This window comes from Lynx rufus, unplaced genomic scaffold, assembly GCF_022079265.1.
Source record: "Lynx rufus isolate CCGP_SWC_20201006 ecotype Redwood Valley unplaced genomic scaffold, mLynRuf1.p SCAF_3, whole genome shotgun sequence".
Classification (NCBI taxonomy): domain Eukaryota; kingdom Metazoa; phylum Chordata; class Mammalia; order Carnivora; family Felidae; genus Lynx; species Lynx rufus.
The window spans coordinates 130761984-130780949 of record NW_025814845.1 but is presented as its reverse complement, the minus strand read 5'-3'; the positions used below and the strand labels follow the sequence as shown (position 1 = coordinate 130780949).

The following is an 18966-nucleotide window of genomic DNA, read 5'->3' as shown; positions in this document are numbered from 1 at the left end:
TTGGTTGATCATCCAACTTCAGCTCAGGTCATGATCTCATGGTTCATGGGTTAGAGCACTGTGTCGGGCTCTGTGCTGACAGCTCAGAGCCTGAAGCCTGCTTCAAATTCTGTGTCTCCCTCTCTCTCTGCCCCTCCTCTGTCTCTCTCTCTCTCAAAAATAAACAAACATTAAAAAAAAATAGCATAATTGTATTGATTCAGTGATGATCTGATAAGTGACTGCTTTTTAAACATTTATTTTTTGGTTAAAATATCTTAAGGTTATATTATTGGTTTGAATTCTTTAAATATAAAGTAATAACTTCTGGGCATTCACAATAAGAATTTCTCTAAAATGACATAAGGATGGGGCACCTGGGTGGCTCAGTCGGTTTAGCGGCCGACTTCGGCTCAGGTCACGATCTCACGGTCCGTGAGTTCGAGCCCCGCGTCAGGCTCTGTGCTGACAGCTCAGAGCCTGGAGCCCGTTTCAGATTCTGTGTCTCCCTCTCTCTGCCCCTCCCCCGTTCATGCTCTGTCTCTCTCTGTCTCAAAAATAAATAAACCTTAACAAAAAAATCATTTAAAAAAATAAAATAAAATAAAATGACATAAGGAGTTGTGACTTTACTGAAGAATTTTGGATTAATAAAATGTCTCCTTGTTATACATTCTCAGCAGAAATGTCCACAAATCAAAGCCAACATAAGCATGTCAATATAGAAAAATAAAATGATCAAAGACTTTAGTAATGAACCATATGGTTTCTTTAGATTTTGTTAAAATGCGTATGTATGTTAACCTTGAACAGCTCGGCTCAATGGCAGAATAGACTCATCTGAAAAGAGGACAGATCACCTGCTAGCTGATATACAAGAACTGCCCGTGAATAGAGGAAAAAAAAAAAAAAAGATTACAAGCTTAAAATAAAAATGGCTAAAAATTCTTGTATGGAGGTTAAAAACAATAAAATTATATCTCACTTTGTGTGTGTGTGTGTGTGTGTGTGTGTGAAAGAGTACCTGTGTGCACAAGAGGGAGTGGGGGAGGGGCAGAGGGAGACAATCTTAAGCAGGTTCCATACTCAGCAGAGCCCCACACAGGGCTCAATCCCATGACCCTGGGATCATGACCTGAGCCGAAAAGAGAGTCAGATGCTTAACTGACTGACTCACCAAAGTGCCTCTATGTCTCATTTTTCTAAAAATTTACTTATTATCTTAATGAACTAGTAACATTTTTCCCCTAAATTTAAACTAATCATCTTAGAATTATTTATAAGTAAAACTGCTTTTAGTGGATCTCATTTAACACAAGTACAAATCTTTCTAAATACACGGACAGGTACCATATGACAAATTGTGAATGTGTCAATATGTGACCCATTTCTTCATATGGTAATTAACAAAGAGCCTCCAAATCTTCTGCTTCTGTTTCCAAAGAGACCTTTATCTCCATGAATAGAAATTGTCCCTATTGAACAGCTGTCATTCTACTAAAGCTCAACGTGAAAAGGGCAAAAGAAAAAAAAAACCACATTGATAGCAGATAAAAATATAGTTAGAACAATGAAAGTGACTAATAAAAAGATATAAAGGGTTGATATTCTCTAAGTTTGTCTCTTTTATTTTCATGATGCATATTCTCAGGAAAAAATAATCATTAGTCTTATGTAGTCGTTAATAGTGTATTAATAATATTAAAGGAAGTTATAAAGTTCAATAGATTTTTCAGAAATTTTCAGGCAGTATCTTTAAATGAAGAGTGATCATGGTGGACTTTAAATTAAATTTTTAGCCAGTAGCTCAGCAAAACATGCTGTAGTGAATGTGTTACTAAATAATGTGCATATAATGTTTCTGTCATACAAAGTTAAATACACAAAATACCACCTAAAAAGTTCCAGTTATCTTTTTCTATTTTTCTTTTTTTTCAACTTTTTTTTTGGGGGGGGGGACAGAGAGAGACAGAGCATGAACGGGGGAGGGGCAGAGAGAGAGGGAGACACAGAATCGGAAACAGGCTCCAGGCTCTGAGCCATCAGCCCAGAGCCCCACGCGGGGCTCGAACTCACGGACCGCGGATCGTGACCTGGCTGAAGTCGGACGCTTAACCGACTGCGCCACCCAGGCGCCCCTTTTTCTATTTTTCTAAGTAAATTTAGGTATGTTTTTCTTATTCTGAGTTGCCATGCATCTTTTAAAATGTTGTTTTCAAATTGGAAAAATACCATCCTACAGTTTTACTTCCTTCTGATGTTCATTACAAAAAACATAATTTACATAAATTTCAATGTAATAATATATTTTGAATTGTATATCCTGATTAGAGTAGCTAAATATTTTCAATATAGGGTAGTTATATTTTAAATCTAGAAATAATTGTAGAAAGTAATTTTTCGGTGCCAAATATACCCATGTATTTATGTCATCATATTAAATGCTTTATGGAATTTCTTTTCTACGTGGTGCCTCTTTGGAAGGTACAAAGCTAAGCATTAGCTACCAGCAGATTAGATTTTTCCATGATCTGATGGCACATACACTTGGCACATTGATTAAGACAGGACAAATTAAAAAAAAAAAAAAGAATACAGGATTTCTTCTGAGCTTGTTACAAATGTTAAATGAAATTATCCTTGTACTAGAGTGCTGTATGAACAGGGGTTGTAATACCTAATTATACTTGAAACATGTAGACATCATTAAATAAGATGCTTTTGAATTTCTCCGTTAGCTAAAAATGGGTACTTCTATCCATTATAATTGATCTAAAAATGATTACCTTGGTGAACACAGAAAAAGGATGCTATCGGCTTCAGGTAAGTAGATCATCTGCCCCTTGAGACGTAAGCAGCTGCTCTCAGTCCCAGTCAGCTCATCCTCACATTCTAATTTCTCTACATCCAACAGTCCTTCCTTGAAAAAGCAAGACACAGCTATTAAACTAGTACCTTTCTCCCTACGCAACAAGTCAGCAAAAAGAAGGACATGTATACCTCATTTCCCACCAAAGTGTCCAGGGGGAATAAGGACACCAAGTAGATCAGGAAGGGCATTTCACAGAAATACTGCCAGGTAATAAGCAAAGTGATTACCTTGCGAACACTGCAGAAAAACGAATTGACTATCTCCTTTGGACCCAAAAAGATAATAGTCTTACTATGCTTGCATATTGTTTTAAAGCTACTGTGAATCTTATTTCTGATTTTCCAGTATGGCTCCAACATATAATACTAAGTTCTATGAAAAAAAAGAAACCAAGTGTCTCTATTCCCCATACCTGCATTCACAGAGAGGCTGGGAGTAGTTCCAAATACATAAAGTATGTGTGGGTAAGACCTTTCCAAGGGCTTCAGGAAGGACAAAATATATATTCTAGGACACGTTTGCTGTATCACTCCCAAGAACAGAAACTATGAGATCTGGGTATTCCTTAAACATTCAACCAAAAGAATATTTTATCACTTTTAAATTCCCACAAAAATGGCACCAAGAATAATAGACAATTTAAGGAAGAATTAAATCAGTGGCTTTGGGTGAAGTTAAAAAAGTGTATTTTTTTTTTTATCAGTTCTTCTGATGTCTAAAATAGTACATCGTAGCTGTACAGGGAGTAAAAGATATTTGTTTTATTATGTGAAATTGCACTGTCCCAACAATACAGTCTCAAAATTTACTTTTGTTAATTTTGATCAGTTAGTAAGAGTTCCAGTGCTGCTCAGGCAAACCAAAAATCAATAATATTGCCTTTGAAACAGGACTCCCTCTGAGGTTTGGTTTGAATTTTTCTATACCTTCTCCATATAATAGAATAGTATAGTAGGTAACTTTCCATCAGGGACACTTCTAAGATATAACATCCCTTACTCACATTGAAAGAAATAATATTTTGATTACCTTGCTTCTCAATACAAAAACTGTATTGATGTGCGAAAGGATCCCATGGAAACTAATGTCAATATGAGGACGAACCAGAGAGAAGACAGACAACAGACTGCAGTTCCCAGGTTGGAGCTACAATGTGGATGAAAAGAAAGGATCATGTGATCAGTAGAAATAATTCTTATGATTTGAGATTAGATTAAGCCAGCTCAGTAAGACTTTAAAGTAGAAAATCATAATCATTTGGTAGGGGAGTTGCTTATGACTAGAAAGTTACCCATTTTCTCATTAAAACAATAGTATCCCCATGTAATTTTCCCATTGTCCCTGTGAGTGATTAAAACAGAAAAAGAATAAATAGCTGTCCTAGGGAAAGTTGCAGTATGCTCAAATACACTTAGCTCAGTTTAAAAAACTTACGTGATATACGATGTACTGCACATTACATGATATATAATCAATGTATTAAGTGAATAAATGGCCACATATAACAACTCTAGAGCCTTTGCCTCAGACCTCAAGGAAGTGTGATGTCATTTTACCTGGGGAAGCACTCTGTATATGGCATTGCCACACTGAGTAACCACCAGGTCCCGGTCAAATATTATGTGGAAAGGAAAAGCTTTGCAGAAGGTATACGGGCTGATGCGTGATTCCTGGGTACCGTTTTCTTCAAATCTATCAAGATCTTCATAAAAATCTTCTTCTTTTGACTCTTTTTCCTCAATTAAAAATTGAGTATGATCACATTCTTCATTTCTTTGCTGAATAACCTGGATTTTTCAGAGGGGGAGATGAGTTAATTGCCTGCATTTCAGTTTACTTAAAATCCTAAATGCCTAAGAAACTGGTTATGAGAATTGCATTTAGAGAGTTAATTTTAAAATATGCATAAATGCAAATACTATGCATGTCTTAAATAGGAAACTATTTCTGGACATTGACTTATGCAATTTGAAGACTGAAAAATTACTTACAATAAAATTGCAAATCTGGTATGAATCCTTCAGCAGCCCAGATGGCTTCTTTGATAGAATTGGGAGAAAATCACCCCCTTGTCCTGGTAGGCTCAGCCCGCTCAGCCAGGTACAATTGTACAGTGAATACCCCACAAACCATACAAAGTGGTTTTATTTAATATGATAAAAAATGATATGTGCAAACAGAAAGAAATGAAATAATACAGCTACATATTTAAAAATACATGCAATGTCACTTTTTATCCGTCAAATAGCAATTATACAACATACCAAATTGGGTAAGATACAGAAAAAGAGTTATCTCGAATACCACAAGTGGGAAGGGATCTTGATTAAATTTTCTGAAGGGTAGATTGATAATATACAAGTAATCCCTAAAAAGTTGTGCATTCTTCAATCTAATTACAAGTCTAGGAACTCATTCTAGGGAAGCAATCATAATAGTGAGTAAAGCTCTATAATTTACAGAAATAGTGACATTTCTGAAATATTACGCATAGGCAAATACATTATTAAGGTATAGAAAAGATGTTTATTCTTTTGAGTTTAAGAAACCAGAAACAATACATCCTCTTCCAAAAGGAAAAACTGTATCTCAACTGTGGCCAGATCCAAATGGGAAGTAGTGGGCACAACAGTTCTTCAGTTATAGCTCAATGAAGGCAGAATGTTGCTCTTTTTGGCTTTTTTTGCTCATGTATTCCCAGCAGCACACTCTGAGACTTAAGAACAAATCACAATTAACGTGACGCCCTTGTACATATTCTTTCAAATCATTTCATAATGAAATTAGGATATTACTCCCGGGAGTCACACTCACCTACTACACTGGCTAAATATTAGTATTTTTATCGATGATTTAAACAGTCTGCTTCACTAAGGTTGTTTTCTCTAAAGTTTCATGAACAAAATAAGAGTCAGTCTTCAAATTCAAGCCCAGTTTTGATGGTCTGCTCTGGTTCCATTTTAGCTAACGGAACTGAATTATATGCAACCTAAATTTACTAATTAATTCCTCAATCTTGTTCCTTTGCTTTGATTAAATTGTCAAAATGAACTGCTTTTTTCAAAAAAAAATGTTTTTAATGTTTATTTATTTTTGAGAGAGAGAGAGAGAGAGAGCAGGGGACGGGCAGAGAGAGACAGAGACACAGAATCCGAAGCAGGCTCCAGGCTCTGAGCTGTCAGCACGGAGTCCTACGTGGGGCTCGAACTCACAAACCACTAGATCATGACCTGCACCAAAGTCAGACACTTAACCAACTGAGCCACCCAGGTGCCCCTAAATGAACTGCTTTCTGATCATATTTTTAAGCTCTTGTTGGCATATCACTTCTTGACATGGTATAATATTCCTTAAGTAGTTAAATTATCTGGTAACCCTGGAATCGTTAAGCTTAAGGATTCAACATAAGAATACTTCAGGAAATTAAAGGTGTCTTTGACAAAAATTAAATATACCAAATATAACTAAAACTGAAAATATTCCAGAAGGTCTGTGTGGGAGCACTTAAATACATGAAGGTCACAAGGCAACAAAATATTGTACAAAGGAAACCATGCAACTAAGTAAAATCTTGAATTTTATATAGAGTGTGCTCACGGCTGCCAATCTCCCATGCCAAGTACACTGATAACCATAGCAACTGCAATCTCCAAGTGCGCCCTGATTTGTGTTTTTTTCTTGAAGTTTCTACGTACTTGTCTTTTGCTCAACCTGCCTAAATAAAAACCAAACACAAGAGTAGACACAGTATGCTAAAAGCCCCTGACAAAGGCTCACTAGGCATAAGTGTAGCATTAGTTTGGGGTCAGGATCAAAAATAAGAAATGAAAGGCATAGAATATTTTGGCTAAATTCCAGTGAGATTCCTAGCCATGGATACATGTTGATTCTCTACCCACGGTTTTAATTTTTTAAATGTCTCTGGATTTGATAATGTCAAGTTACACAGAGTCCTACTTTCTAGTTGTAGAAAAACTAAGGATGCACCTGGGACTCACCCACAAGTGTCACACCAAGAATTGACATCAACTCTTGAAAGAAAGAAAACCACCGAATCTAACATGGCATTACTAGATTAAATATATGGGACACTTTTCCAATATAAACAATTTAAAGATGAGAATTTTTATTTTGTATAATATTGTACTTAAAGTTTGGGCTTCCTGTATGTGCTAGAACATAACTCTGGCATCTAAGAAATAGCCATAAAGAAAAAAAGTTGAAATAGGATATCTCTCTCCCTAATTCTCTCGAACTTCGAGCAACTAAAAAATGGCTCGTAAGGCTAAACATTCTGGGCACACACCGAGCAGGTGACTGGGAGAGATTGCAGGGTCAAAAAGAGAGAAAAACAATGGTTTTCTTTTTTTTTTTATTTTTTTTTCAACGTTTATTTATTTATTTTTGGGACAGAGAGAGACAGAGCATGAACGGGGGAGGGGCAGAGAGAGAGGGAGACACAGAATCGGAACCAGGCTCCAGGCTCTGAGCCATCAGCCCAGAGCCTGACGCGGGGCTCGAACTCACGGACCGCGAGATCGTGACCTGGCTGAAGTCGGACGCTTAACCGACTGCGCCACCCAGGCGCCCCAACAATGGTTTTCTTTATTACACAGCTGATGTAGCACTACCCTGATATTTTCACTCAAAACTTAGAGCACGTATTATCAATAGCAACAAATTTTTTAAATATTAAGACCTGACTTCTTTCACCAAGTAATCCAATTTTTTCTAAAAGAACAAAATTTTTAGATCACAAAATGAAAGATCCCAACTATTATTTCAGGAACAGATTAAAAAAAAATCTACAAAGAGACAATGATCAGTAAAACAATATCTAATATTATATATGTATATCTTATATATCTTAGAATTTGACTATCCATATTTTGGGTTTTCTGTATTCTGAAGGCTGCAGCTTAACCAGTCACTTTTCCTTCTGCTACCCAGCTGATGCATACAGGAAATGCAAGCTAGGTTTCACATTGCCTTAAGCAATGTATAATTGGAGAGAGATTTCTGCTGCCATAGGGAAAAAATATCCTGTATAATGATTTCCAAGGCCAAATATAGAATATTGCTGGTGTAGCACTGTTACGGCTCATAAATATGCCTCTGGTGAGGTCCACTAGAAGTGACAGCTACAGGTAAATTCACAGTGTCATGTTTAATATTCTGTATGTCAGATGTGTTCAGAAGAGCCTCCATTACTGACCATTACCTTCATGTCTATTTCAGTGCCATGTATTTGTTGAGCTACTGTTTTGATGATTCCGATGACAATATCCTGAAGTCCTTCTCTCTCTGAGTAGTAGTGCAGAATGAGTCCTTTGCCCTTTTCTGCATCAGTGCACCTAAAGGAAGGCGCACGCATACCTGGGTAGATAGTAGCGAGGTGGTCATGCAGAGCATCAAGATTCTGTAATAAAGAGGAAGTGAGGTGAATAAATGATGCTTCCACAATGGCAGCTGACTTTGAGAAAGCAAGATAAGGAAACAAGGCTCAAATCTGACGTTAGTTGGTGGATTGACTGAATAAACATTCATATAACACAGCCTTCCCTTGTGCATGGAGACAACTACAAGGCAAGAACCACACGTGGAGAGAACTTAAGGCTAAAGTAGTAGAATTAATAAAAACATCTGAGCCTATTATCAGTTAATACATTTTAAAAAAGGATAAATAAACAAGTGGGATGCAAAAAGAATGGGCTAAAGCAAAGATATACGTATTTATAGGAGTTTGGGGAAGTTGTATATGCATGTTATGATAAACAATACGGATGCCAAAAGTGACCCCATGTTACCCTCTGTTTACATTACAAACCTAAAAATCATTCATTCAAAAAACTATATCAGAGTGATAAGCATATGAAAATATAAGCATACTACTTTGTGAAGTAATATTTTAGAATTAACATTTTCTAAATTAAAGTGGCAGAACTTCTTCATATTCATTAGTAGCCTCCAATCAAGATACAGCTTCATAGCTGACCTGTGAAATGATTATCTTTTGGACCTGAATCTTGGAAAACTAAAACAAATAAATTTAGCAGTAAGTATTTTCTGTTCTTGCAGCTTTGCCATTAATAGACCATGCCAAACTAGCATGCATGCATTACTCACTAATACACAAAACTTGTTTGCATAAACATCACCAGGAGAAATGGTGCAAACAATATGTTTTCCTTAGTCCAACATGGTTTTTCAAGTAACAGTTGATAATGTGTTTGTGTGTGTGTGTGTGTGTGTGTGTGTGTTACACATATATGGTAGGATACCCACAACATACCATGGTAAAAGAATTAAGAACAAGGTAGCTTTAGAAGTTAGACTTTGATTTAAAACATGACATTGCCCTCAGCCCCATAACAGCATGGAACTGAATTGTCAACACCTAAATGAGAAAGGAAACAATTATCCCCTAGAGACTACATAAAGGGATGTAGCCTTGCTGGCACCTTCATTAGAGTCTAGTGAAACTTTAATGGACCTTGACCTCTAAAAATATAGTATAATAAATTTGTGTTGTTTTAGACATTTATATCTGTGGTAATTTGTTACGATAGCAATAAAAACTAATACACCAAGCAAATACTAATCCATCAATAACTGATGATTATCACTAAAAACAAATGGGTAAAATAAAATAGTTTCAGAATGCCATGAACATAAAAGAATGCATCAAAAAGGTGCTGGAGATAGGCCAAAATTGAACTATAGTTCCAGTTCCAAATATCTCAAAGAAGTCAATTAGGGAAACAAAAGTATCTAGTAAGATATTAGGAGGTGAATACAAGGTAGCTCGACGGGTACCCAAATTTGAGAAATATTCCACCAAGGCACCAATGGCACTGTGGTTTAATTTTCTCTCCTCTCCTTTCAATGATTCATCCATTCTATAAAGTTATTTCATGTGCATTATATATTATGAACCGTATGTGGTACAGGCTGGTGGCAGGGTAGAGGTTAAGATACAAATCTTCGTGACATAAATCTTGACTTTAAGCAGTTCATGGCTCATATCATAAAAGAAATGTACACAGTGGCTTTTGACGCATATATATGAGAGCCAATAACTCAGACTTAAAGAGTGGGGTCCAAAGACTTCAAAGTGAAGAAAAGCCCTCAACTAGGTCGTGAAAGATTGACATTCTGATTCAGATAAATGTTTCAACAGTCTTCTTGATTGGGTGAATCTGGTTTATTTTTTAACTGTCTTCATGCCAAGTGATTTTTGTTTTCTTTCTAAAAATTACACCGGTTATAATCAACTCAGGCCAGCTCTTGACAAAAATTTCAGTTCGTCCTGTTTGCCTCTAGAGGTTGCTATTGCCATATAAAAGGAAATGAATATGGCAAACCCTGAGTATTGAACAGTTCATGTAAACGACAAGCCGCTGAAGGCCTAAAACCGTTTTATTTGGTTGAGTAGTACGAGGTTCTTCCTATAGTTTTCCTCATGAAAATTCTTCCCGAAAAGGAAGGCACAAAGACTGTCTGACATAAAGATCCCTTCTACTACTATTGGTGTTGCAAAAAATGTGACAGAAAATCTGGTGAGAAGAAAAATCACCCGAAAAAGCTTGATACTTATTTCCATTTCTCTCAAAGTAAAAATTGAGCTATTTGCTGTGTTTATAGGAAACATCCTAACGTAATCAGCCCTAACGTATGATGCTATGGCTGATTTCAAAGAAAAAAAGTGGAGTCCAACAAGAACTTGAAAATATGTATCTTAATTTTTTTCAAACTGTCCTCTACAAAATGTTTAAATATATCATAAAGCAAGGCCAATATCATTTCCATACTCACCTATTTTCATCTTGTGTCATATTGTGCCATTAGCACATTTCTATATGCAGCTAAACAGATGACATGAGGCAGTAACAACTGGCACCATTATTGTTCAGCAGCACCATTGATGCTAACGAAGGTCAGAGATCAGCCAAGATAGCCCAAGACCGCTTTCCCATGAGTCACACAAAGACAGGCACTGCACCTTAAATGTGGGCCCATTTTCAGGTGCCTGGGTGGGTAGCTCAGTCGTTTAAGCTTCTGACTTTGTCTCAGGTCCTGATCTCACGGTTCATGAACTCGAGCCCCCCACTGGGCTCTGTGCTGACAGCCCGGAGCCTAGAGCCTGCTTCAGATTCTGTGTCTCCCTCTCTCCCTGCCCCTCCCCTGCTCACACCCTGTCTCTCTCTATTTTTCTCTCTCAAAAATAAATAAATGTTAATTTTTTTTTAATGTGGACCCATTCTAATTTAAATAAAAATACTTATAATACTAAGGTATTAGAATTGGTAATAAAATTGTGTTTAAATTTGTCACTCCAAAGCAAGAGGGACACTAAAACACATCAAGTCAGAATGTTCATCTTTGAAGTTTTTGTGGTAACCAGCTCTCCAGAGATTTGCTGTTTTATTGAATTTGTTATCAATTAAATGGACAAGTAAAGTGCTTTCCCGGAGCATAAAAAATTTAACACCACTTAATGTAATATTGATTTTCTTTAGATTGTATCTAACATAAAAAATACTCTTGAGATTTCTTTAGTTACAGCTTTCCTTACTTGGGTTTATTCTCTCAAAATTAAAGTGACGACCACAGCCTGTTATATTAGAAATAGAATTCATGTTTAAAAATTAAATTGATTTCATTTGAGTATATTTATATTGCTAAAAATGTGCCTTATTTGTAGTTAGATTGTACTTATTTGCAGCAACCTCAAAGGCCACAAAAAACATTCTCAAAAAAGCCAAGGGAAAACCATGCCCACTTTGTCTAATATTATCTATATAAAGCTAATTATTCATCCACATGGCTGTAGCAATGTATTCTAGAGAACAAGAGTTTCATATTAAAACTGGTATCCTATTTTATTTCTAAATGTACCCATGGGAGTAGGATTACAAAAAAAGACCTGAATGACCAATTACAAAGAAGTATATACATAAAAGAGACATAAAAAATATATATAGATACACATATTTCAGCACAGTGGATTCCCAGGAAACAATAAAGCAAACCTCAAATATGCTTTGACTTCGTTCTTCTTAGCTTTACAATGTTAGAAAACAAAAAAGGGATAGGGAGCAGATCCATTCATCTATTTTCCCTCAAGAGGCCAAAAAGGTTGGTCAGGTTTTCTGAATTCACTTCCTAATGTTCTGATATCATTTTACTGCTTTTTCTACAAGCAAAATGAATATACTTTTTCTACTCAGGAATTCTGCTATCCATAAGTCCAATCCATCATGTCACCTAGCATTTATTATTTACAGAAGAAAAATTAGTGCTCTCATCCTGGAAAACTGTGCTGGAGTTCTGGATTCACTACAATCCACAGATTTAGGAAACAAATGAGTATTTATTATTCCTTTGAGAAATACTTTGAAGTTCCATATTTTCAAAGATCTTGGAATGGTTCAAAATAAATGCAAGTTGTCTCTATAATATGCACAGTAAAAATAACTTCATACATAATTACAGAGACAAAGTTTCCAGGAATTAACTACCTCATTTCCCGCCTTCCTTGGCATCTAATGAAAAATCTCTAAATGATCCACATAAGTGGGTGGAGTAAGTCCTTTCCTTGAAAGTTTTAAGAGAGATTTTTCAGTCTCCAAGTAGCCTCTTCCTAGAGAAGGGGGAAAAGGGAGTTGCCTGTGTTATTTGAGAACATTACTGAAGTGTAGAATGGGAAGAAATCTTAAAAAGCAGTCATTTCAAACCTCTCTTCTTTTAAGGAAGGAAAATGAGATAAAGTATCTCCATTGATTTTGCTTCTTACACTTCTGAGAAACACGACCAACACCATTTGTTACAAACAGCCTGCAATTTGCAACAAATTTTGTCGAGTTTGATAAGGAATAAGTCATTTTAGAATTTGAACATAAAAAAATTCAAACAAGCAGGCTCTGAATAAAGTGGAAAACTCAACCCCGTATAATGGGAAGAACCAAGGTTGGGGTGTGAACAGCATGAGATCAGAACAAGTAAAAAGTTAACACTTTTAATGATATTCTTCCTGCCTCTTGGTGCTACTTCCTGCGATGTAGCCTTCCAACTGGAAAGACACAGAATCTTTTTAAAAAGAAATAATGTAAGGGTCTATTTAAAAAGAAATTAGGGGTGCCTGGGTGGCTCAGTCGGTTAAACGCCTGACTTCGGTTCAGGTCATGATCTCACAGTTTGTGGGTTCAAGCCCCGTGTCAGGCTCTCTGCTGTCAATGCAAAGCCTGCTTCAGGTCCTCGGTCTCCCTCACTCTACTCCTCCTCCAACCTCTCTCTGTCTCTCAAAAATAAACATTAAAAAAATTTTTTTAATTGTTATCAGAGTCACTAAAATTATTTCACTGGTAATATTTTTAAAACTACATATAATTATCACTACCATCCTCTCAAGAGAAATATTTCAATTAAAGAAAAAAAGACAAATAGTCATAAAATTACCTGCCTAAATTGTTCACTTATTCTACTGCTTTTAAATTCATGTTTAAAAAAAAAATCCTGGTTATTTTGTGAAGAAATATACCAATTACTCAAAGAGAAAAAATATCTTACAATTCTAAAATACTCATCTTCCCTTACTTGTCAATTTTAAAATTATAGTTTAAAGAAATTGGCATTTTAGATGTTGAGAAAAAGCTCCTTTTGAAATTCAAAAGTTAAAAATAAAATGAATGGTGCATTTTTGTCTAAGAAATATTGTAAATAATTTAGGGAAGTATTAGAATTTCACAGCTGTTCAGGAAAATCCTCAGATTTCCCAAAATAGCATTTTGCACAAACATTGAAGAATTTTAGATCTGTCATCAATCCCAGATTGCTCCTGGTGGGCTGGCCAAAGCACAGCGTTGTGCTTTAAAAGCCAAAACCTTGAGCCAACATGAATTTGAGGAAAATCCCATCGCAGCCTGAACAGAGGTGCTTGTAGAGGAACATTCACATATATGAACTGAATGAATGAGTGAAACTGCCAGCATACCAAAATTAGGGAAGGAACTGGTGTTTCCAGAAGACAATAACAGAATATGTGTTTGATATTCAACTGAGATTCCGATGCCTATTTAAGCAAGCTTACAATTTCAATCGTGGCTAACCTCTAAGACGGCAAATTGCTCACTTATTAACTTATTAATTTTTCAATAATCAACCCTGGCAGCTTTCCATGCTCATTGCAATTTCATTTTACCTCTGTAAACTTATTAGGGAGGTAAAGAATATATAATGTATGTAATCATAATGTAACACCACTGAGAATGAATTGGTAGCCGTGCTATAGATTGACTTGGGTTTCATTCCCCAAGGCTATCTATATATTATCCTTATCAAACATGGCCTATTCAAAGCTCTTATCTCATCCATTAATATGTATATAAGTGTACATATATGTAGTAATGAAAATAAAAAGTAATTTTTTTTATGTAGACATAAAAAATAAAGAGGCAAACAATATGCAGAGTGCTGTCCCAATTATGCATTCCTGCATGTCAAAGCACCCCAAACTGATTGGCTTGAAACAATAATATATCTCTCACGGTTCTGCCAATTTTCTGGACTCAGGAAGTCCTTGGGTTGGAGTCAGATGAAGCTGGCGATGGTGTCATCATAATACTCTACCAGGCTGTTTTCCCAGGATAGATCACTCAAAAGACTGACAGTGGTTGTTGGCCCTTCGCTGGAAGTTCAGCTCGCGCTGCTGACAACCTACACGTGACCTCTCCATGTAGCTTGGGCTTCTCATTTCATGCTGCTGGGGTCCTGGAGGGAGCATCCTAAGAGCAACTATTCCAAGACACTCAGGTGCAAACTTAAAGACTTCTTATGAACAAGCTTAGGAAGTATCAAAATACTGCCATGTTCTATTGGTCAAATAATCACTAAAGCCAACCCAGATTCAAGGTAAGGCAAATTCCACCTCTTGATGGGAGTGACAAAATCATATTGCACAGGAGCATGTGACATAGATATTAATGCAGTGATTTTGGGAAAAATACGATCTACAATAATGCAAACAGGACACTGGAAGTAAGATGAGCATAAATTGAGTGGAAATGCTGTCGAACTGGACGTTCCTTACTAGCTATTTTTTTCTTTTTTCTTTTTTTTTTTTTTAATGAAGCTTTCAAATCCTACATATTTCCGGTGGTATTTTAATCAATACAGTAGAGGCTTCAAATAGAAATTTACTACAGTAGCAGCATGAAACTACATGTTTTATTCTTAATTTAAGAATAAGAAAATGGCAGAATAGAAGAAAAACTTGCTGATATAAGGTCTTATTTTTAGGACAACATATTCAAATAACATGTATACAATTCAAAATTAAAAATGTCTTCCTGTTTTCGTTCATCTCTTTTTGATAAATCATGTTTCTTTCCATTTACTAAATCACCTAAAGTATAATAATACATTCCAAAGTTTATCTACTTTTATCACTAGTCCACAAATCGATGGTTTCACAGGAGATTTAAAGAAAAACAATTCCAAACTATGTAATGTTTAGAAGTGTAATGTTTCTAAAAAGTTTCTTCTGAAAATGTTTCCTCAGTTGGGGCATCTGGATGGCTCAGTTGGTTAAGCTTCTAAGTCTTGATTTTGGTTCAGGTCACGGTCTCACAGTTGTAGGACTGAACCGCGCTTCAAGCCTCCTGTGGGGCTCTGCACTGACAGCATGGTGCCTGCTTGGGATTCTCTCACTCCCTCTCTCCTCTGCTTCCCCACCCCCCACCTTACACACTGGTGTTCTCTCTCCTCTCTCTCTCTCTCTCTCAAAAAAGAAATAATCATTTAAAAATAAATGAAAAACATAAATAAATAAATATTCCCTATACTTAGCCATTTAGTAGTTTTAGATGTTTTTTGTTAAGTCTTGAGGTAGATTAAAAATAAGCATGGTGTAAAAGTTTTAAAATTTAATTTGGAGGCACAAAAGATAAGCAGGGTCACAAATTTGATATTAGTAGCAAAGCCTTTTAAATAAGATCTGTTCGTTATTTAAACTGTTTAAATTGTTAAATTTAAATCATTAAATTGTTTCAATTGACTAATCAAAGGAAATGATAAAATTTACATGAGAAACATTTTTCTGGAACTAAAAGACAGATAATATCTATTCAGTGTGTTCTTAAATATAATATTTCTATAAAGGAGAAGAAGAATTATCCGAATAAAATAGCTTGAGCCAAGTACACACACACACACACACACACACACACAATTCAGAATTAACTAATTCTAACATTCAAAGACTCTCTATTACTCTTAAATACAGAGAACAAACTGAGGGTTGATGGGGGGTGGGGGAGAGGGGAAAATGGGTGATGGACATTGAGGAGGGCACTTGTTGGGATGAGCACTAAGTGTTGTATGTAAGCGATGAATCACGGGAATCTAATCCCGAAGCCAAGAGCACACTGTATACACTGTATGTTAGCCAGCTTGACAATAACCAAACAAAAACAAAAACAAAGACTATTGATTGCTTATTATATGCTGTTCCTGGTACTCAAAACTTTTGAAAATTATTTCAGGAAAAGCAAAAATAGAATATATGTTAAATTCTTAATAATGTGTACAATTGAGAGGCTGAGGACAGACAACTTCCAAGGACATCCTCTTTAGAACCATGATGAATGGTCAGGGCTGCCCAGCCTAAGGCATGGCCAAATGATTTCCCATGTTGTAATTCCAGTAGCTATTATTCTGTTGCCTGGGAATTCCAAATGGAGATATTAGGACGATCATTTTATAAGTTACCATAGATATAAATAATGTAACTTGTACGTTAATTAACAAACACTAATTTGCCCTGTCCACATGTGATGGACATTTCAAACTATAATTCATCTCTAAATAAAATTATAGAGTCTCCTCAAAATGAGTTTTTTTTATCTTTAATACAAGAATTAATCTTGAGCTCTTATTGCATTCGCTTCCTATTTTTGTGGAAACAAGCAAACCTTCATTCTTCAATCTTCAAAAATGGTATTTATTCTTTCCCAGATACAAACTGTATCTGTGGAGATACCATCATTAAGAGATTATACATGGTCTCTGGCTCCATGAAGTTTACATTCCAGCACAACAAACAGGAAATGATAATACAGTCGGAGAAACATGAAAACATGAGAAACAGCAATTGCCCTGAGGCCAGAGATTGGAGAGAGGAGTGGTGTCTTCCTGGACAAGTAGTTTGACCAGCAAGATAAACAGGATTTATTTAGATGAAAAGTATCAGTAACAGTGCTCCAGACAAAGGGAAGAGCAGGTGCAAAAACTCAGAGGATAGAGACAGAAAGATAAAAACAAAGATTCTAAAGGAAATTCTGTTTGGCTAGGCTGGGGGAGAGGAAGAGGAAGGATGGATAGGGGATGTAAGTAGTTTGAATTGCTTTAAGTACTTTCTACATTTTCCAGTGAGTAACTGAAAAGCATTGAAGGGTTTAAGCAAGAAAATAATATAATGAGATATATTTGCATTTCAGAAAAACCAGTAGAGTGGAAAAGAGATTGGAAGAGTCTTGAAGGGAGGCCGGGTAACCATCCAATCTCTAGAGAATGATAGCTCCCACGGAAGGGTAGAGGAAATGAAAAAAAGTGGTAGAATTCTCAAAATACAGTATGTAAGAAACAGACTCTAAGGATTTGATTACTGATTAAAATCAGGGGGTGAAAAAGACAGAAGAGTTTTTAAACTCCATTTATTTTTTAATGTTTATTTATTATTTTGAGAGACAGAAAACATGCAAGCAAGAGAGAGAATCCCAAGCAGGCCCCTTGCTATCAGCCTGATATGGAGCTCGATCCCATGAACTGTGAAATCATGACCCAAGCCAAAAGCAAGATTCGGACACTCAACCAAATGAGCCACCCAGGTGCCCCTAAACTCTCTTTAAAATGAGACCCAGTTTATCTTTCTCTTTGGTGAAGGATTAAAGTCTACAAAAACTAATGTTTTGTTGATTTATGTAACAAAAAATGTAAATTTTTTATATGTGAATGAAGATCTGAAGACAATTTATGAAAATCAGTGGCTTTATTTCATAGGATCTTAAAAAAAATTATTGAAATCAGTTGCTTTATTTTATAATCACTTACACAGAATAAAAATATTCATTTAAAATTTCTATAGAAATAGGCTAATCATAAGATAAATACCTACTTTTAAGAAAAGGAGTATTTTAGTACATTCAATTTGCTGTTAAGATATGCAATTTGAAAAAGAGGAAAAAAAAGAATTAGATAAAAAATATGTAATATTGGTGAAAACTTCACAATATTCTAACTCTCTAGTTTCTTCATTTTCACACACTGGGAGACAAAATCATGTGCAATTTAAAGACATGTTAACTAAAGCTGCCTACTGATTTGAGGAAAAGGGACCTAGGCTTCTTTGAAATAATACTGTCCAGTGGAAACAAAAGGCAATTATAGCCACTAAAGCAAGCCACAAATACTAGTCACATGTGTAATGTTCAATTTTCTAGTCTTCATGTTTAAAAAAGAAAAAAGAAACAGGCAAAATTAATGTCCGTGATATATTTTATATAACTTTATATATCCAAAATATTATCATTCTAACATGTAATTTATATGAAAAATTTATCAGTAATTCTTTTTGCCTTTGAAATCTCCTGTGTATTCTGCACATAGCACATCACATTTCAAATATAGTAGTAGGGGCGCCTGGATGGCCCAGTGGGTTAAGCGTCTGACTTTGACTCAGGTCATGACCTCATGGTTCATGGGTTGAGGTCATGGTATCACTGTTCATGGGTTTGAGCCCTGCCTTGGGCTCTGCGCTGACAGCTCATAGCCTGGAGCCTGCTTCTGATTCTGTGTCTCCTTCTCTGTCTGCCTCTCCCCAGCTCACACCTGTGTGTGTGTCTCTCTCAAAAATGAACATTAAAAAAAAACTTCAAATGCATATTAGGCACATGTGGCTAGCGGCTATCCTATTGGATGGTGCAGTTCTAGAACCTGGAGAAACGCACCAATAGGCTGCTTGCTCCCTTCCTGGGCCATTACAAATTTAGCAAAAGGTCAATGAATAAAGGTTAAAAAAAAAATTGTTAAGATCCTTTGGAGAGTTGTTTCCTTATGCA

The 18966-nt window shown here is 35.9% G+C and overlaps 1 protein-coding gene across 3 annotated transcripts in view; it reads right to left on the bottom strand.

Moving 5' to 3' along the window:
* The window catches only part of GUCY1B1 (guanylate cyclase 1 soluble subunit beta 1), a 48289-nt gene that overhangs the window by 8270 nt on the left and 21053 nt on the right, over nucleotides 1–18966 (bottom strand). For all 3 annotated transcript variants that reach the window (XM_047091348.1, XM_047091346.1, XM_047091347.1), the window contains exons 5-8: nucleotides 8073–8270; nucleotides 4408–4638; nucleotides 3881–3997; nucleotides 2766–2899 (exon numbers count right to left, since the gene is read on the bottom strand). In XM_047091348.1, the coding sequence (XP_046947304.1) occupies nucleotides 2766–2899; nucleotides 3881–3997; nucleotides 4408–4638; nucleotides 8073–8270 (680 nt within the window). The remainder of the gene's footprint in view (nucleotides 1–2765; nucleotides 2900–3880; nucleotides 3998–4407; nucleotides 4639–8072; nucleotides 8271–18966) is intronic.